The sequence below is a fragment of the Amyelois transitella genome, chromosome 12 (assembly GCF_032362555.1).
Source record: "Amyelois transitella isolate CPQ chromosome 12, ilAmyTran1.1, whole genome shotgun sequence".
NCBI classification, from domain to species: domain Eukaryota; kingdom Metazoa; phylum Arthropoda; class Insecta; order Lepidoptera; family Pyralidae; genus Amyelois; species Amyelois transitella.
The window spans coordinates 9825349-9846784 of NC_083515.1; the positions used below are offsets into that span (position 1 = coordinate 9825349).

Here is a 21436-nt window from a genome sequence, read left to right on the forward strand (position 1 = left end):
CCCGTCGAATTAAGAGAGACCTTTCTTATTCACACAATGTGCTCGTTTGGTCAAGAAGTCCCATTATTTGGCAGTCAATGACTTCATTTCCTGCTAGCCCCTAATTTACTATTGTGGAAAAAGCGACGCAGAATGTTACACAAACAAAGGGAAGGTTGTTAAGGCTTTTAATGTCTTATAAGGGATAAATATTAATTAAGAAAAAAAATAAGAAATGCTCGCACTAACAATTTGAAGAGAAAATAAACAAAAAAAACGTATAATCACGGACGTCTATATCCCTTGTGGGGTAGACAGAGCCAATAGTCTTTAAAAGACTGAAATGCCACGTTTACGTGTTTATCTTTAAAGAGAAAATAATTTAAGTAAGACATACCTCAAAATAATTTTATTAAGGTTTCTAAGGTTTTCCCTTTACTGAATTGTACACAACATTTGATGTTTTCCCACACCGTAAGAACATCGGTTGGTATTCAAACTAATGTAGGGTAAACCAGAGAGTGATTGCCCACAGGCAGTGATTGCCCGTTTTTAGAAAAAAAATCTGAATCAAAGGTTGTGTTCTCACTTGTTTCGAATATAATTTACTAGGTTACTCTATGATCAATTTATAGTAGATTTTAAAATTGATAAGTGTTAACACTGAAGAAAAAAACACATTAATGGTATATTTTGTCAAGACGGGTGAACGTGTAACTCAAACAGGTAAGCTTTTTAGCAATTTTCTTAAGGAATTACTTGCTTAGAGGTTCATTTTTTTTTAATTTCATTTGATATTTCATTATTGGTGTATGGTTATGACGAAATCATAAGTGTTATGTTATGTTTTTAATGAAAATATTTGAAATCAGATTAGATTCAACGGTTTTTTAACGGTAGGCAATCGCTGTACGTATTTCGGCATATTTTTAGTTATTGCCCACCATAATTTTAGTGATTGCCATGGTTAATTTCTATAGTTATTGCCCAGGGCAATCATTACCTATCGGCAATTTTTTGATTAAGTCAGTAATGTTGCCGTCACATTTATTAGCTTAATGGCTTGCATACGCGCAATAATATTGTGACAATAATATTGTCAATATTTTTTTCACTATGTAATATTGTCAATATTTTTGCCAAACATACGCAAAAATATTGACAATGTAGCAAATATTGTTAACATTATTTCGTGGGTGCGGGTAGCCAATCGCTATGCACAACATCTTATTGGCTGTTATTGTTTTATTTACAGTATGCCAAAGACACCAAAAGTGCAATATAGCAAAGAAAATTTACAGAAAGCTATCGAGGCTCTTCAAGTAGCCTTGTAGACAAATTGTTAGAAGCATCTTGATGCTTCTAACAATTTGTCTACAAGGCAAATTGCTGAAAAATACTATATTCCGAGGTCTAGTCTCCGCTACTATATTAAAAATCTGGGACATAAAACCAGTTTAGGACTGTAGGGATCACATTTAAATAGTTGTAAATACTATAAATAAATAAAATTATATGTTAGTAACAAACGGACAACCGTATGTATAAAAACTCATACGCGGATCTCCTTCGTCCCGCCATAAATTCGGTGAACAAGTAAATTTAAAAATGTCTGTTTGACAAGAGTCAAGTTTATTGTATTTTTTGGCCCGTTTGTTCCTATATACTTAAAAAGTAATTTAAATCTTTCATTTTATCTTATATCCTTTCCCCTCTTCTCTTACTCTGATTGCGCTTCAACTTCAATTAGGTAAGCTTTAAATCTATTGCTACAGGACCATCTATACTAATATTAGAAAGCTGAAGAGTTTGTTTGTTTGTTTGAACGCGCTAATCTCAGGAACTACTGGTTCGAATTGAAAAATTCTTTTTGCGTTGAATAGACCATTAATCGAGGAAGACTTTAGGCTATATAATATCACACTGTAACTATAAGGAGCAAAGAAATAATAGAAAATGTGAAAAAACGGAGAATGTTATTTATTCTTGAGGGCTTCAATAATGCCCAAAATAATTATTTCACGTGGACGAAGTTGCGGGCACAGCTAGTCACCTATACCTATTAATGTCTGAAGAAAGTCGTTTGGAGGATTGGATAAAAATATCGGCTAGAAAAGGATTTCATCGAAATAGACATTTTAGACTCCGTGCAAAAGTTTTTGGAAGAAAACCCGCGCCCTAATTCGTTTTTTTAAAATAGGCCAGGTGATGGTTGGTGGGAGGCATTTTTGAAGAACATCAGAAGGAGTGACAAAAGTTCAAAGTCTAATTTATCATTTAAGGGTACTGGGCAATTACTGTGCTGTGATGTGGGCAATTAGTGTAAGCAATGGGCAATAACTGTACATTTTGGGATAATTTTAAATTTGTTTATTTATTTTCTAAACCATGTAAGTTTTGACTAAAAACCGTTAATACTTTGATGGAGATCTTATTTAGACATAAGAAAAAAAATATAAATGGTTGAAACTTGTAATACTTTTTTTATTGTTTGAAGCCAAAGTGTTTGAAGTCCTTAAGTGGGCAATAGCTATACGGTTTACCCTACATAACTTGGATGTCGTAAAAGGCGACTAAGGGATAGGCTTACAAACTTGAGGGCTAGCAACCTGTCATTATTTGAATCTCAATTCTATCATTAAGCCAAATAGCAAGGGATATAGACGTGACCATATGTATGTATGTATGGTACAACGCCGAGCTGGAATTGAACCTGTGCCTTTTTAACTCATTACGCATTCTAACTGGACACGTTATCGATTCGACCGACGACGCTCTCACAAGTTTGTATAGGACATTTTAGGGTTACATACATACATACATTCATACATAAAATCACGCCACTTTCCCGGAGAGGAGGCAGAGACTACCTCTTTCCACTTGCCACGATCTCTGCATACTTCCTTCGCTTCATCCACATTCATAACTCTCTTCATGCAAGCTCGGCGGTTATTTACTCTTATTTTAGGGTTATTTACTTATAATTAGTGCTTTAGGTTCATCGACCCGTCGCTTGTTCCGGCTGAACCCTCTCTGGGGAAGACCCTGGGGTCGTTAACCTTGAACCCATAATATCATTATTATTTCTTTAACTTGTAATTTTTCTTTGCGTCTAGGTGAAACGAAATTAATTAATTTATATGTATGTGACCATATTAATATGTATAGTGAGAATGTGATGATGTTTTCATTTTTCAGTGAAATTCAGTGCTTACAAACGAAACATTTTTGGCGTGAGCGAACGAGGAAAATACAGTTAGCTATAAATGTCTAATGAGATTATTTTAACTAAAATTTAAATAGAAATAGTATTGAAATTGTGCCGTGTGGTTTCTGGTGCCAATAGAAAAAAGAATAGCACCATTTCATTCCTATAGATATCGTAAAAGGCGATTACAAATAGGCTTATAAACTATATTTTATAATATTTTTGTTGGGCTAGCAACCTGTCATTATTTGAATCTCAATTCCATCCATTAAGCCAATCAGCTGAACGTGGTCTATCAATCTTTTTAAGACTATTTTTTGGCTTTTTATCAATTTTATAAGTAGTACTGAAATGAAGCTCAATTTTGTAAATCACGATTTGGTTTCGCTTCTTAAGTACGTTCGTAGACGCGCTACGAAGTCGTAGCCATGCTACGAAATCGTAGCTATTGGTCGTCGGCGAATTGGTGTTCTTAATTTCATTTTTGAACCGACTAAAAAAGGAGGACGTTCGTCAGAATGTTTACTTTTTATTTCTGGCTCATTGATGTTGACTGACGTTTTTTTTTTAAATAATACCACATCGGATACAACCTTTTTTTACTAACTCAAACTATTTTTTTTTCAAGCAGAACCGTGGCAGAAGCTTTGAAGCGAGGAGAACGCGTGAAAGCGGAGAGCTATGAATGTGTCACTGTATACTTCAGCGATATCGTCGGTTTTACGGAATTAGCCGCCACTAATTCACCTATGGAAGTAAGTTAATAGAGTTAACATATAAAGTTATAAGGAAATGTGTGGTTCCCGGTACCAATACAAAAAAGAATAGGACCACTCCATTTCTTTCCCATGGATATCGTAAATGGCGACTAAGGGATAGGCTTGTAAACTTAGGATTGTTTCATTAAGACGATTGGCTAGCAACCCGTCACTATTTCAATCTTAATTCTATCATAAAACAAAATAACTGAACGTGGCCTATCAGTCTTTTCAAGACTGTTAGCTCTGTCTACCCCGCAAGGTATATAGACGTTACTATATGTATGTATGTAAAAAAATATTCTCTCTCATCTCTCATCCCTGCGTGTTCCCGGTTGCACCCTCCACAGAAGTGTTCCGGGGCCCGGGGTCCGCCTTCCGACTCTTCTCTCTCCACTTGGTCCGGTTTTTGGCGTCCTCGGATTTCAGTCTATTGGCTCGCATATACATAATATTCACGGACATATCGCGTTAGTCCAAAAGTGAGAATTAGGCTTCCTCCTGGCTTCCTCCTGGCTTTAATCACGGTTGCATCCTCATCACTCTGGAGAGGAACCTGGGTTATGCATTTGACCGTGGATTGGGTGTGTCAGGTTTTTAAACTTTGCAGGTAAACCTCACCCGTAATGGATCAATCATAGTTACATATCCAGTTGCCTGAATGCTAAGGTTTTCTTGCAATGTTTTCCCTCACCGTAAGAGCATCTGTTAGTATTCATACTAATGTACATAACTATAAAAATAGGTATTTTCGAAAATAGTCATCGGTCCATTTCCTTACCAAAAATCACTTTATTTAGCCAAAAAGAAAAAATACAAAATAAAATTGTACTCTTTTTATTTACAATTTGGGGAGTTGTGCTTATTAAATATTAATTTAAAGAATGTGGAGTTACCATCCTGGTAAGGTCGGAGTGGAAAGGCCTAGACCAACGTAGTTTGATCAAATCAGGGACATGGTCAAGAGTACCCGAAACGGCCGAGCTTGCATGAATGCAGAGTTATTAATGTGGATGAAGCGAAAGAAATAGTCTCTGCCTATCCCCTCCGGGAAATATACGTGATTTTATGTATGAATGAATATTATTTTAATGGAGATTTTATAAAGTTTTATTACGCTGTTGATTCCATTCAAATTTACATATCAAAAGGTGTGAGTAATACCCAGATATAAGTACTAGATACTGTCATAAAGATTGGGGAAGCGTGAACAACTATATCTCTGAAACTAGTCTTAGCTTATTGCCATTCAGCAGAACTTTTACAGCCCCTAAAATATGTGCCTCACGGGCCTACCTTCAGAATAAACTTTAGGATCTTTTGATCTATTTTAGCGTCCCAAAAAACGAGATAATATTAAATTCAGCGAAGATGGCATTTCCACTGAATACCTATTCAGATTTTACGTAAATTGTTCACATTTTGTTGTACAGCGTTTCGATGAAATTTGTTTTTAGGTGAACCTTATTTTTGATGATTATTTAGGATATCTAAAAAAGTTAAATTAGAAGCTGCATTGGTGGCTTATCATGGTTTAGTCACCCCTCATTTAAACTATGGTGTAATATTTTGGGGTAATGCGGTAGAAGTTAACAAAGTCTTCAAGGCCCAAAAAAGATGTATCAGATCGATGTGTGGACTGAAATCTAGAGACAGCTGTGTGCCTATGTTTAAAGCACATAAAATGTTAACATTACCCAGTATTTATATATTAGAAGTTTGTCTTTTTGTAAAATCTAATCCCCACTTGTTTAGATAGATTAGATAGATAGATAGATAAAAACGTTTATTCAGTTGCTACAGACACAAAATACAGAGTTAAACAAAACATTATAATAACACAGTTGAGATGCATTTGCGTGCTGCAGCAAGTAGAAAAGGTCATAACTCAGCGGAATTTTTGCACTAACTGAAGTGCAAAACGCTGATTTTCAGTTATCACCATTGAAGTGGGTGCGGGCGCTAAAGTGAAAGAAAGAAACAATAAAATAATAAATTTATGTGCAAAAGATTATGGGAATGTGTATGTATATAGATAGATAAACAGGAAAATACGAAAAATGTTAGTAAATTGTTATTAGTTGTAGATAATAATATAAAAAGTATACAGTATAAATATATGTATAGGTATATATACAAGTAAAAATAAAAATGAGTTCACCACATAAAACCAGCCAGGCAACGAAACTCACGAGAAGAATCCCAACCGCAAGCGTTTCGGTATACCGAGTGCTTGTTTTTCCCGTAGAAAGGATTTAAGGTTCTTTTTAAAAGAATAAATAGAACTAAGCAGGCGTATAGGCGGTGGTATATCATTCCAGCACCTCGTTGCCTGGTGGCGGAAACTTCCCTCGAAGGCTACGGTTTTATGTGGCTGTACTGACAGTATCGGGCGAGTGGACCTACATGGCCCAGATCTACCACGAAATCGAAAAAATATCAGCTTAGAGAAAAGATAGTTAGGCTTATGGAACTTCATAACTCCGAACATAAGGCTGGCTAAATGTAATTGTCTCCGCGTTTCCATATTCAACATTGTAGCTCTGATTAAATATGGTGAGATATGACTGCGGGGTGGAATATTGAAACAAAAACGAGCGCAGGCGTTTTGGATACGCTGAATGAGGCGCTGTGTTTTACAAAGTAGCCGAGGACCATAGACAATGTCACCGAAGTTAAGCCTCGAAAGGATCAACGTCTCGCAGAGTCGAATACGAACTTCTTCTGTTAACAAATTTCGAATTTTGTATATTACTTTAAGGCGATAGAAACAACTTTTAACCAAACTTGCGACGTGACTTTCAAAGCGTAACTGCGGATCTACTATCAACCCCAGGTTTCTAACTTCCATTGCCCTGCTTATAACATCGTTACCAATTTTTACCCCCAGATCTTCATTTATGATACTAGCCAGTTGAAATCTAGAGCCAAGTACTATATAGTTCGATTTTTTGGGGTTAAGGGTCAGTGAGTTTCTCAGAGACCACTCAGCAATCCTCCCTAAGTCTTCATTCAATTTAATAACTGCTTGAGAAATGTTATTTGGAACGTCAGAAATATACAGTTGTACGTCGTCGGCATAGAGGTGGTACTTGCAATGTTTTATCACCCGGGTAATGTCAGCACTAAATATAATAAACAGTAGAGGCCCAAGAATTGAGCCCTGAGGAACTCCATGTTTTACGGGCAAAGATTGCGAAAAAAGGCACAACCCATTTTCCCTAGCCAATTTGACAGACTGAGATCGACCGCCCAAAAATGACCTGAACCAAGCGACCGAAAAAGGGTCCAAACCATAATACGCCAACTTAGACAGAAGTAATTCAATATTCAAGCTATCGAACGCACGAGAAAAGTCTAATAACGTCAATATTGTACACTGTCCCCTGTCTTGTGCAGCAAGGATGTTGTCAGTGACGTCCAAGAGTGCTGTAGTAGTCCCATGGTTGCGTCGGAATCCAGACTGTAGTACGGGCAGCACATTATTCGCTTCCAAAAACTTGACCAACTGAGTTTGTACGGACTTCTCCAAAATTTTTGATAGATAAGGCAATATACTAATGGGTCTAAGATCACTGTAACTAGAAGGTTTAGATGTTTTGGGTATTGGTGTAACCAAGGCTCTTTTCCAGAAACAGGGAACAGTACCAGTAACAATAGAGGTATTAATAATATGGGTTATAGCATCTAAAGAATTTGGAAGTGTTAGTAATACCATATCTCTGCTTATACCATCCGGGCCAATCGCATTAGATTTAATGGAAAATATAAAATTTGCTACATCACATTCAGTTACAGTTTCTAGATTAAATTTAGAGGAATCATTAAATTTATGATTGTTATAAAAAAAGAGATCTTCTTTACTGATATCTGCGCAAGGGACATTCAAAAAGTGATTGTTAATATCATTTGCATTATCAAAAGAGTCCGGTAATATATCACTTCTGGAGGGATCAACCAAGATATTCCGTTTAAGATTCTGCCAAAAGACTTTTCCATTTCTTAACTGTTTGTTAATAAGTTGATCGAAATATGCACGTTTTTCACAAGCTAAACTAGTCTGAACCAAAACCTTTAATTCCTTATAATATTTTCTATCCTCATCAGATCCTGAATACTTAGATTTTTTATGTGCTTCGTTACGTTCGTCCATCATTAACCTACATGTGCCAGTAACCCAGGGTAGCGAATGATTAGGCTTAGCCTTTCTCAATTTGAGCGGTGCGTGCTTGTCAAAAAGTGCCAACAACTTGTGATTGAACTTTTCAACCATTAAATCAACACTAGGCTGGTTTTTTACTGACTCCCAATCGATATCGTTAAGATCACGGTCAAACGCATTGACGTCAATGCTCTTTATGGCTCTGGATACGATAAATCGCGGAGGATCTTTAGGTTTTTTTAATAATAACTCAGTACAAATAAAATAGTGTCCTAACGATGCTGTTATGTTTGTAACTGAAACATGATGAATCGGTACATTCGTGCAGATGAGATCAATAAGGGTTTCTTTCAAAGTTTTATTCGGCAAGCGAGAGAGATGTGTTGGCTCAGTGATAATCTGTTTAAGTTCCAGATATTCTATAAACTCCACAACCCGCGGCCTATTTGTATTAGAGTTATCGGACATGTCAATATTAAAATCTCCCAATAGAGCAACATAGTCAAAATTAGAAAAATACATGATTGATTCTGTCAAAGCGTCCAAGAAAGGGTCAACACCTATCCAGTCGGGTCTATAGGCTGTACCTACCAATACTTCGGCGCCGTTTATTCGAGTAGAAAGCCACATTTGCTCGATGTTTGCAATGGGGTGTTTTAGGATACGAACTCGCACATTACGTTTCACATAGAAAGCTACTCCACCCCCCTTGCCACCCTTCATATGGATAGGACGTGAGACGTGGTACAGTCGATAGCCAGGCGCAGCTGGGGCACAAAGCTCCTGACCCTCTTTTAGCCAAGATTCATTAATTGCAACTATGTCCGGCTTGAATTTGTCAATAGCCATGAGAAAATCATCCTGCTTGGTGTTAAGTGACCCTGCATTATAGAGAGCTAACTTGAATTTTTTGGGCTCAAACACTGTGATGATAAACAACAACAAGTCCACGTGAGATTAGGTATGATATAATATAATATTGTAAGATATATACATATGCACAATTAAATAAAGTAATTAATAAAATGTAACATGTTATGAATAGGATCGCAAATATGTATTTAATTTTGTTTTGCTGCAGCACACCAATGAAAAATAATACAATGATAAAATGAATTCCAAAAACAAAGGCATACTTATGAAATTTAATTACAGTAAATTTGAGGGTAAATAGCTCTGACGCTGGAATTGACGAAAAGTATAATATGCAATTTAACATAAGAAAAATTAAAAGCAATAAGCCAGGCCATGCTTTTTCAACATAAGCAAAAAGAAGTTCACCTTTGGTCAAGAAGCAAACTACATACAAACAACATACTACAATAAATACAACTCTATATGAATCTAAGTCAATAGACATTGCATTGGAACTGTGAAAACCCGGTAATTTAAAGTAAAGCATTTTTAGATATACAAAATAAAAACCAAAATCTAAAGTAAATAATAGAGAATAACAGAAATTCACTGAATAAGACCCAACAAACAAATTTTTATTGACCAGTAGAACAAACGACGCCCAGTCCAAAAACACCATTAAGATCCTGATCATTGCGAATACGGATGCGAGGCGAGTCCGGTGCCTGGTGTTGCCGAACGTAGATACGGCCTTCTCTTGTCCAGGCAAAACGCCACTTGTATTGCGTGGCAAGTTCACGAGCTCGACGAAATAGGTGACGGTTGACTTTTGTCAGCCGTTCATTGATGAAGAATCGGCGGGCAGGCCCAGGGAGTCCAGTGCCCTCAGTCGTAGCGCCGCGGCGCACGCGCGCCGCCCGAATGAGCTCGTCGCGAAGCGCCCGGCGGGCCAGCCGCACGACGACCGGCCGCGGACCCTGCCCGCCCGCAGGCACCGCCGCCGCCGCACCAGACCGCGCGACCAGTGGCCCTACACGGGACACGCTCACCAGATCCTCGCTCTTCAGCTTCACACCCAGCTTATCTGCCAGCGTTATCGCGATATGTTGTAGACTCTCCCCTGGCTGTTCCACTATGCATGTCATCTCCACATCATTGAGCAGGAGGTCCTGATCTCGCTCGTTGAGCTCAGCCTTCAGGTTAGCAATCGACTCTTTGAGAGACTGCTCGACATCGGTCGCTACAAAAGGCCGTGCTTCAGTCTGCAACTTCATCTGCTGTTCGAGACTATCCACCCGCGCTTGAAGCTGTTCATACCTTTTGTCACTTTCATCCAGCCTCAGGTTAACTTTGGTCAAAGATTCGGTGAGGATTTCGCTAAGCCTTCTATCAGCGGCCCTATCCTCTCTATACTCGTCTCTGAACTGGCGCAGCTCGTAAAGCAGCGCCTGGACGTCGGTTATCTCCATTGTCTCATTTAGAGCTGTGGTGTTCAGCTCGGACACAGGTAACGATATGGAGACATCCCCTGCGTGGTCGGACGGACTCAGCGCCGCGGCGCCCCGGCGCAGTGTGACACCCTCAGTCGCACCGCGGACTGGAGTGTTGCTGTTGTCCGCGCGGGGCTGCCTGCAGACGCATAATGGGCATTTCCACGCTGTTCTGTGTTCAGCTGTCAGAGTATTAAAGAACCGCTGTTCCGAGACGTTCGCGCAAGTGAGATCATAGTCCTGTTTGCAAATACTACAAGTAAGAAATTGTCGGCTATCAATGTTTTTTAAGCATCCGGCACACCTTCTGCTTAGCTCCATCTTACAAAACGTATAGAAAAAAAATATATGAATATAATTGGAAAACACAAAAAAAGTGTAATAAAAAAAAAAAGTTTTTTATAAAAATGGAAAACACAACAAAATGTGTGATTTAGAGAAAAAAAAAAAAACAAAAATTATATTATATGCCGCACCGAGATTTGAACACGGGCACTGCGAATCGACCCTGCGAGGTTTCCCACTGAGCCAAAGTTGGTCTACGCAGTTTGACGAAATTAAAATATATAATGACAGTTGTTTATTGTCACCAAGATTAGTGAGTCATGAACTCGATGACTATTTATTTTTGTAAACGACTGACCCGCACATAAAAGTAGTTTGCTATGTTCACTAGGTAATTTATTATTCACCGTAAATATTTAGTTATTGTATATTATTTAAATTCAATGTCACTAATCGCTCGCCCGATCACTGAGCTTCAAAACAATACAACTTTTGCACGTAAAAACACTGTATTTATACAAGATAATGATTTTAAACGGCGGGAGCTTCTTTAACACAACCGGTTCGAATAAGTTCGCACGCGCGCCCCCAAAAACACACAATTTACAAAAATAGCGGACATAAGAATGAGGCCAGATCGTGTGAGACCTCAATACCAGCAAAAGTTGGTTATTGGAGGACATCATAAATCTTTGATAAGTAATAATGTGATCGGGATGGCTCCTAAGATTTTTAATAAATTGCCAGATAGTTATAAGACCGAAGATTTAGTGACATTTAAAAAGACAATTAAACAGCTTTTAATAGAAAGATGTTATTACAGTGTTAAAGATTTTCTACAAGACAGTTTGACATAATAATTCGATTTAATTTATATAATTCTTATTTTTGATGTGTGTACTGACATTTTCAATTTTATTTAAATTTTTATGTTGACTTTATTTTATATAAATGTATGTAATTAATTATTGTACGTCTGTAAAGACAGGACTCAGTGGTACTCTATACAATTATATTATCTTTTTACCTGTGCTCCACAATAAATAGATTTGATTTGATTTGATTTGATGATAATTTGAATGAAATACCTGTTTTTTCCAATGAACGTAATTTTCGACTAATTAACTTCCCGATGAATGAATTTGTATGTACCAACGTAAATATTTTAGAGCATTGTAGGTAGAATTTATTTATTTACTCAAACTTTATTGTACAAAATACAAATGTGTAACACAATTGACTATAAACTTTATTCTACTTTAATATTTTGTTTGAGAAAACTCCTTCTTGTTTTCAAGTCTTTATTGAAAGATATGGCAAAATGGACTCTCTGCGTCTCCAAGTTACACCCTCTGCCACAAAGCTTCGAGGCCTGGGTCTGCCTTCTGATACTTCTCTGGCGATTTCTCTCATAGTTATATGAAAATCAACCCTTAAAGTTAGACCTTTTTTGTTAGACCGACGACCTCAATAACGATGTTAAAAAAAGGTTATTTTGGGTAAATGTAAATATTTTCTCTTTGAAACACCGGTCAAATTTTTTATTAATAAAATGTTGAGTTCCTTAATGCCTAGCCAAACTTTCAGACAATAATATGTTTATCTGTTTAACTTATTATGACTAATTAGAATGCCAAACACTTAACTAAACATGCCAAATTTTAATTCTTTAAACCTAGCAGTTTGTTATGTGTGCTGATATGATAGTCAGTCAGTTTCCTCTTTTATATACCTATATATCTTACATATATTTAAATAATGTGTTAATTTAATGATTTAATCTTACAGATAGTGGAAATCCTTAATGAACTGTACACCTGCTGCGATTCAATCATAACATTTTATAATGTTTATAAGGTAAGTGTATTGTTTTATATGTGAACTATAAAAAAAAATATCGTTTTTTTTAATCTTTCTTAAAAATTATTGACAGGAGTCATTCTTGTCAATAATCTTTACTAACCATAAAATTAAAAGAATTTTGTTCGATATTTAAAGCTTAGCTGACTGTTGTCAATTATTTTTTTTTGATTAAAATTTTAAGATAATAGAAAAAATAAAAGAATAATAGCTGTTTCTTTATTATTAAAGGTTTACCAATAACTTGCCAATATCGAGTAGGTACACTAATTCTGTTTTTGTTAAAACAACACAAATTATACTAAACTGCACTTATTGAGCCGCAATACAATCTTCTTCCACCTGGGTTTAGTCCCGGTTGCATCCTTACCACTCTGGAGTGTAGCCCGCAATTTACAATTATGGTCAAATTTGAAATGAGCCCTTTCTCAATTTTTGGACGTGATAAAGCGGTGACTAATAAACAATTGTTGACATGCGTTCAAGCACGAATTATGTATACTATCACGGACGCTTAAAATGTTCGCGTAAATAAAAGAATTATAAGTAATGTGTATCAAAAAATAAGCTGATTATTTGTAATTTTTAACAACGTACTCATATAGACTGTTATCGAAGTTTTCTGACGTATAAGTTTGTACAACTTGTAAACATTACGAAATTTGTGAAACTTTGTTTTGTGTATAACAATGAGCACATAAAACTTTTTCATTTTATTATTTAGGTAATTATCTGTTTTTTTTTTTTTTTGACGAAGCAGAAGATACTCTGTATTAATTTGACGAAGCAAATTGCGAATAACTGGCTGTGTATGTTCTTTATCTAAAAAATAAATAAATTATGAAATTAATCTTTATTACGTTGTATAAGAAAGAAATTCAAATTCGTTTATTTCCTCTTTACAAAGATCATTGCTTAAGCTAACTTAACTTATAGCTAAATGGTTATTAATGATCTTTGCGGGGAGGCTAGTTCCTGAATAAGATTCTGTCGAACCTGATCTACAGGTAACTAGGCCACCCCTCTCGGATTTTAATACCCTGGCTAACAAAACTACATACATACATACATATAATCACGTCTATATCTCTTGCGGGGTAGACAGAGCCAACCCAACAGTCTTGAAAAGACTGGTAGGCCACGTTCAGCTATTTTGTTTAAGATAGAATTGAGATTCAAATAGTGACAGGTTGCTAGCCCATCGCCAAAAAGAAGAATCCCAAGTATATAAGCCTACCCCTTAGTCACCTTTTACGACATCCATGGGAGAGAGATGGAGTGGTCCTATTCTTTTTTCTATTAGTGCCGGGAACCACACGGCACTGCCGGGAACCAAACGGCACCTAACAGAACTAACAGCTAAAATTAAAATAAAAGAGAGAGAAAGTCGCCTGCAGGAAGGTTTTATGGGTATATGTTTTCTTTATTTTTCCATTACTCGTGTGTGATTACCATGATAAGCTAGATTTAACCTCATCTTATTTTATTTGCTTACATACGAATCATATGTTAGCCGCTCCTATGACCGTATTAAGGTTGTAGAAAGAGTTTTCACTTTTATCAGTAAAATAGAAATATAATAAAATAGAAGTAAAATAGTGATGGCAAGTATATTTATTTTCAAAGAACAAATATTGTGAGCACTCAAACTGGAGAGAAATGGTCACCATCTGTGAATTTCAATGCCAGCCAGAGATGGCTTTCTAGACTTTTGACTTTGTGATATTCAGGTCTGTAAATAGTAGTATATAAATAAACTATAAGTTGTTTAGGACGTAGAGGATCCCAAACTATTGAAATCTTCAGGATTCTTAACTTACCCTGTCGTTGGCAAATATAACTTTTGTAGCGTGAAAGATATAATACTATATTTTATTTTTCGACTAAGTAGACAGTTTACCCGCAGCTTCGTCTGCGTGAATGTAGCGTTTTTTTACAAAAAGCAACGTAATTAGCACCACTTACAAAAAGCAACGAATTAAACGCCACTTTCTAAAGACATACAGGTTTTTGGCAAATCCCACAGGAACTATTTTTTTACCGGGAAAAAAGGTAACCCTATGTCCTTCTCCAGACTCCAGAATAATATATACGTGTTATATCAAAAATATTAATTCAGTAGATAACCCGTGAAAAGGTTACAAACAAATAAACTTACTTTCGCACTTGTAAATTGAGATTAAGGACAATATGACAATGACATGTTCATTGAATGAAATGATGACTATATGACAATACCGTGTGGTTCCTGGCACCAGTACAAAAAAAGAATAGGACCATCCCATCTCGTTCCCATGGATGTTGTAAAAGGCGACTAAGGGATAGACTTATAAACTTGGGATTCTTCTTTTAGGCGACGGGCTAGCAACCTGTCACTATTTTAGTCTCAATTCTATCATTAAGTCAAATAGCTCAATGTGGCCTATCAGTCTTTTCAAGACTGTTGGCTCTATCTACCCCGCAAGGCATATAGACGTGATTATATGTATGTATGTATGACTATTAAATTATGTTCAAAGATCTTTATTTCTCATGAGTTACTTTATTTCTCAATTATGAGTTTTTATTGACATACATGCATTGTATAAAATCACATCTCTTTCCCGATCGAGCAAGCAGACTACTTCTTTCCACTTGCCACGATCTGCATACATCTCACGCTTCATCCACATTCATAACTCTCTTGCGAGTTTGTCGGTTACATATACTCTTGACCTGACCTTTTGATTTTTTTTTATCAACAGGTAGAAACAATAGGCGATGCTTATATGGTAGTTGGCGGTCTTCCTGAGAGGTGTTCACGGCACGCTGCCGAAGTCGCGTCACTGGCATTGCATGTCATAGATGAAGTCCCCAAGATCAGAATGAACTATATACCTGCTCAAAGACTGAAAATTAGGATAGGTAAGCAACTTGATCAAATCAGGGACGTCCTGGCGAAGGGTCAGTTCAAGAGTACCCTTAATACATATATACATATGGTCACGTCTATATCCCTTGCGGGGTAGACAGAGCCAACAGTCTTAAAATGACTGAATGGCCACGTTCAGCTATTTGGCTTAATGATAGAATTGAGATTCAAATAGTGACAGGTTGCTAGCCCATCGCCTAAAAAGAATCCCAAGTTTGTAAGCCTATCCGTTAGTCGCCTTTTACGACATCCATTGGAAAGAGATGGAGTGGTCCTATTCTTTTTTGTATTGGTGCCGGGAACCACGCGGCACCCTTAACTGTCTAATAAATACCCTACTTCTCGTTCCTCGATATCTACTCGTACCAACTAAGGGATTTTCAAGGAAAGACTCTTATTCCTCCTGGCTTTTTAGACCCGGTTGCATCCTCGCCACTCTGGAGAGGAGCCCGGGATATGCCTTTTACCATGGATCCTGGATTGGGTGAGTCAGGTTTTTACACGAAGCGACTCCCTCCGCAACTTTAACAGGGCAACCTAACGTGCATTAAATCGATCATGGTTACACATCCAGTTGCCTGAATGTGCAGGGTTCCCTCACCGTCAGAGCATCAGTTAGTATTCAAACTAATGTACTTACATACATACATACATATGGTCACGTCTATATCCCTTGCGGGGTAGACAGAGCCAACAGTCTTGAAAAGACTGAATGGCCACGTTCAGCAATTTGGCTTAATGATATAATTGAGATTCAAATAGTGACAGGTTGCTAGCCCATCGCCTAAAAAAGAATCCCAAGTTTGTAAGCCTTTCCCTTAGTCGCCTTTTACGACATCCATTAGAAAGAGATGGAGTGGTCCTATTCTTTTTTCTATTGGTGCCGGGAACCACACGGCACTGTATATGTATGTACTTTGAAATAGTCATTGGTACTTGAACACCGAGGGTGTTAGCCTGAATTCTTAAGGCGATGCGAAGTGGAGGCGAGGTAAAATTATTGTATCCCAACAGGTATACACAGCGGGCAGTGCGCTGCCGGCGTGGTGGGGGTGAAGATGCCGCGGTACTGTCTCTTCGGTGACACTGTCAACACCGCAGCGCGAATGGAATCGAGTGGGGAGCCGAACATGATACATGTTAGTCACGACACATACCTCCTGCTGCGACAACATGGCGGCTATGAATTAAAAGAGAGAGGCTTCACCAGTATCAAAGTAAGTTTTACCACCTTTAACTTATTCTGGTAAAGGGTTGGAAGGTTACAGTCTTTTCAATAGGTTTATCTCGTAAGGGACAAATAGTGATTTATGTTTGTATGTAAGTTTTTGACGAAGCGTGTTGCTGATGAGTTTCTGTTGGCATTTCAGGAAGCATGTTGCTGTTAATACCTATTATCTCTTATTTGACGAAGCGTGCTGCTGATGCGTTCATGTTGGCATTTGAAGAAGCAAGTTGCTGTTAATACCAACTCCCTCCTTTTTGACGAATAGTGTTCCTAATGAGTTCCTCTTAGTATTTGACCAATCATGTTGCTGGTTATACCTACTGTACAATCAACGGGTTAGGTTCCCCTGCAAATGTTGCGGAAATCAGACAGGAGTCATCACAACCTGACTCACCCAATCCAGGATCCATGGTCATAGGCATATCCCGGACTTCTCGCCAGAGTGGTGAGGATGCAACCGGGACTAAAGCTAAAGGTAGCGAAAGCGGTGATTCCAGCTCGACAGTCACAAAGGGAAGATCTTCCGCCATATTAGGCGCCATGCCTGGGGTACCGTGCGACTGACGATGTTGAGTTGGGAGGTACAAATAAATGCACGCACTACAAATATATATGCATTTTAAAGTTACGCGCGATATAAAGGCATTGGCGTAAACAGGCAGTCTTTTTCTATGGTGAAACTCCGTGCCGTGTGGTTCACGACACTTTAGAATAGGAACACTTCGTCTCTTTCCCGTGGGCGTTGTAAAAGGCGACTAAGGGATAATTTTAAATTTCTCAGTAGAGTTAACATCATTAAAACATTTATTTAAGCACCTTTATTTTATACCTACTAGCTGTGCCCGCGACTTCGTCCGCGTGGAATAGTTATTTTGGGCATCATATTTATTTTTGCAAACATCCTCCTCGGCTTTATCAATTAAAGCTGCTAATTGTTATGCGACTAGGCCACGACTTGGCCCACATCATTACCCGCGACGGAACGGAGACCGTATAGTGAGATGAGAGGCCTTTGCCCAGCAGTGGAATCTTACAGGCTGATACTTTACTTTACTTTAAAATAGTAATATCTTCTAAGATTTTCATTGAAATTAAGTGATATCAAAGACAGTTGTGTTTACAATTAAATACTCATAATCAACAACAATCTTAAAAGATAGACATAATCAGTTTAAAAGTAGGTAAGAGGTAAAAACAGACAAACATACAAAGGAAGTATTATAAGTAGAATGATACCTATCTATATGTAGGAAGTAGGATAGAGAGAGAGATGCGGGGTGAGGGGGGTCGGCGGTCAGGCGGCCACGCGTATTAGAAAGAACGCTGGTTCGCCGTATTAAATGTTTCGCTGCAAATTGCTTATAACGACTATATCTCAAAACCTATTCGTCTGATTTATATACCTACTGTAAATGGCAATTTTAGTCTACAGGAAAAGCCGAAAGTAATAAACATATTTATTTGGATAAGGATTCATACTGAATTAAAGAAAATTGGTTTCAAAAAATAATATTAAAAATGAACATAAAAGTGGTTATTGTAAGTAAACCTTAAGAGATAGATATATGTTCTCGCGGACTTTTTTGTGGCAAAAAATGAGTACTTCACATCTTTAGTACATTGTTTTACTATATCTTTGTTGGTTTGCGCAGCGTTCGCGTGGAAAGCTCGCAGATGGCCGACTTATTCAACTTTCACCTGCATTGTTGACGTTTCCCGTAGGAAATCCGGGATAAAATGTAGCCTATAGCCTTCCTCGATAAATAGACTATCTAACAGTGAAAGAATTATTCAAATCGGTTCAGTAGTTTCTGAGATTAGCGCGTTTAAACAAACAAACAAACAAACAAAACAAACTCTACAGCTTTATAATATTAGTAAGTATAGATAAAATCTTCTTCCTAAAGTACTTCAGATCTTAAATATACAAAAGAAAGTTTAATTTCAAATTATCAAAAAAATACCGTTTTCTTTAGCTTAGTTAACTAATTAATTAATTACGCAAAGTTGAAGTATACATTCTTTAATCCGAGTTGAAAAAATGGCTTAACATTTAAATCCTTTTCGACAGTGACAAACTATCTTATTTATAACTTTTTTTTTAATTTGAAAAGAAGTTTTTTTCTTTATTATAAGAAGTGTTGGTTTTTCTTTGTAGTCGAGGTTAAAATTAAACCACTGACGATACCCGTGTGGTTGCTAGCACTTTAGAAAAGGACCACTCCATCTCTGGCCCATGGATGTCGTAAAAGGCAACTAAGGGAACAACTAAAAAAACTTGATATTCTAGTTTTAGGCGATGGGCTCGTCACTATTTGAATCTCAACGTTTCAGTCTTTGTGAGAATTATTTACTAATTTATGTAGGTACACAGAAAAAATTGAGAATGATAAACCCGAGAAAGAAAGTTACATAATTGTTCTGCTTATTACAATAGAAATCCATTCCAGCAGACCCGAGATAAGATATATCCGAGATGAGCTGTGGATAAAAGCTACATACATATAATCACGTCTATATCCTTTTGGGGGGTAGACAGAGCCAACAGTCTCAAAAAGACCAATAGGCCACGTTCAGCTGTTTGGCGTTATAATAGAATTGAGATTAAACGATTCAGTTCACCGAAAATAAATTAAAATTGATTTTTCCAATAAATGTGACGCACCTCTTTTTTTATGTAAATAAAAGACTATTGATTGACTATATTTAAACCGAATATAACTGAAAATATAAAAATGAGTTCTGCGTAAAACGACGACAAAATTTGAATACCAATATTATTCTTGTTTACGTAAATAGGTACAAGTACCTATTATTTGCGTAAATTATGGGGAAAAAATGACGAGTGAACAAATTGAACGAGATTCTATCTATAGTTTCCCATGAGTACGCTTGTTTACGAATTTTTTTACTTTTTTTAACTTACGATCTAATATGAATTATGAAGTTCGAAAGCCTATTAATGGAATGGCTAATAAATGGATTGTTCTCGTAGGCGATAGACTAGCAACTTGTGACTATTTGAATCCCAATTACATCATTAAGCCATACAACTGAACGTGGCCCATCAGTCTTTTTTAGACTGTAGGCTCTTTTTATCGTATGGGATAATAGACGTGATAAGGTAGATATATGTATGTATGTACATTTATTATATATGCGGTTTTATATCGAAACTAAAAATTACATACATATGGTCACGTCTATAACCCTTGCGAGGTAGACAGAGCCAACAGTCTTGAAAAGAAAGAATGGCCACGTTCAGCTATTTGTCTTAATGATAGAATTGAGATTCAAATAGTAACAGGTTGCTAGCCCATCGCCTAAAAAAGAATCGTAAGTTTGTAAACCTATCCCTTAGTCCCCTTTTACGACATCCATGGGAAAGAGATGGAGTGGTTCTATTATTTTTGTATTAACCGTGTGGTTCCCGGCACCAATACAAAAAAACTAAAAATTACTTAACTAATTATTGACATTTCCAACAGGGCAAAGGAGAAATGAGAACATGGTGGTTGACTGGCGAGAAGCACGAGCGAAGAACCAAGCCCACATGTCGGATACGTGAGTAATTAGTTCTTTGACGGTTTATTCACACTTGTTACTACACTATACTTTACTAAACTACACTATACTACACTACATTACACTACACTATACTATACTACACTACACTATACTACACTATACTACACTACACTAGACTACACTTTACTAAACTACACTTTACTACACTACACTTTACTGCACTACTCTATGCTACACTACTCTATACTACACTACACTATATACTACATGCGTGTATTTATACAGTCAACGGCAAAAAATCTCGATATATGTTGTCTGTTTTCAAAATCGTTTGCTATGATTTCAGAAACATTAACATCGATCGTTTTACAGAACCGACTCAAATTCCAGGCTTCCAAGAAGACAGCCCCGAAGAGCCTTGGTGGAGCCCCCAGCGGTCAATCGTCGACATCCGCGACAGGGCCAGGTTGTCCTGCGGAGCCTTGGGCCCGGGTTCTGCCTTGTCATCCCCTGGGCCCCCCGCTTGCGCGTGTTTCGTCCCACCGAGGGACCACCACTCGGCCCCAGTCGTATCATTCTGTGAAGACTGACGCTAACCTGAAGACAGAGTATTCTTCTGGGTCAGCGGGGCAGAAGACAAGAAAGAGAGCGAGAGATTGAATAAGTATAGAATCAAGCCGAAATATGACTTAAAGTATTATTTGGAGGACGGTGCGAAGTCCTACAAGATGATTTACGAATGCTGGGCTGATGATGTTAAGGATGATGCGGCCGCAAGGGCGAGGAATTTGGCGGCGTTGCGGAGGCTCTATTCTGTAGGTCAAGGCTCTTTTTGAAGGCTTTTGTTTTATTTTAAATCTATTCTCGATTTTATTACTTAGGTTTATTCTATTGATCATAATTTTTCGATGTCAAATATTTTTTATGTATTTTTTCCGCGCTTAGCTTTAGTATGCGTTTGGCGTAAGCTCTATTTTACTTGGTCCTTCGAAAGACTTTTCAGTATTTGTTTTTGCTAGAGGTTCATCGTGTTCTTTAAATTATCAGGATTCAATGTCTATCCTCTCACCTGTTTTCAATTATATCTTAAGCCATATTTTTTCTGGTAGTTCGCATAACTACTTTATTTTATTCTCTTGCATTTTAATTTTTCTATTTCCTTTAATTGCAAA

General features: G+C 37.3%; 2 protein-coding genes across 2 annotated transcripts in view; one reads left to right on the plus strand and one right to left on the minus strand.

Moving 5' to 3' along the window:
* The window catches only part of LOC106142675 (guanylate cyclase 32E), a 131255-nt gene extending 110401 nt beyond the window's left edge, over nucleotides 1–20854 (plus strand). Inside the window, exons 18-23 of the mRNA XM_060946919.1 lie at nucleotides 3819–3942; nucleotides 12526–12594; nucleotides 15342–15501; nucleotides 16523–16725; nucleotides 20225–20300; nucleotides 20637–20854. Coding sequence (XP_060802902.1) covers nucleotides 3819–3942; nucleotides 12526–12594; nucleotides 15342–15501; nucleotides 16523–16725; nucleotides 20225–20300; nucleotides 20637–20854 — 850 coding nt within the window. The remainder of the gene's footprint in view (nucleotides 1–3818; nucleotides 3943–12525; nucleotides 12595–15341; nucleotides 15502–16522; nucleotides 16726–20224; nucleotides 20301–20636) is intronic.
* LOC132902357 (uncharacterized) lies at nucleotides 9377–10814 on the minus strand. Its single transcript, XM_060947055.1, has one exon. The coding sequence runs from the start codon at nucleotides 10771–10773 to the stop codon at nucleotides 9598–9600; it is 1176 nt and encodes a 391-aa protein (XP_060803038.1). The 5' UTR covers nucleotides 10774–10814; the 3' UTR covers nucleotides 9377–9597.
* Nucleotides 20855–21436: the final 582 nt, after the last annotated feature.

Excerpts from the sequence above, each read along its gene's own strand:
- LOC132902357 (XM_060947055.1), bottom strand. The coding sequence starts at position 10,773 with ATGGAGCTAAGCAGAAGGTGTGCCGGATGCTTAAAAAACATTGATAGC.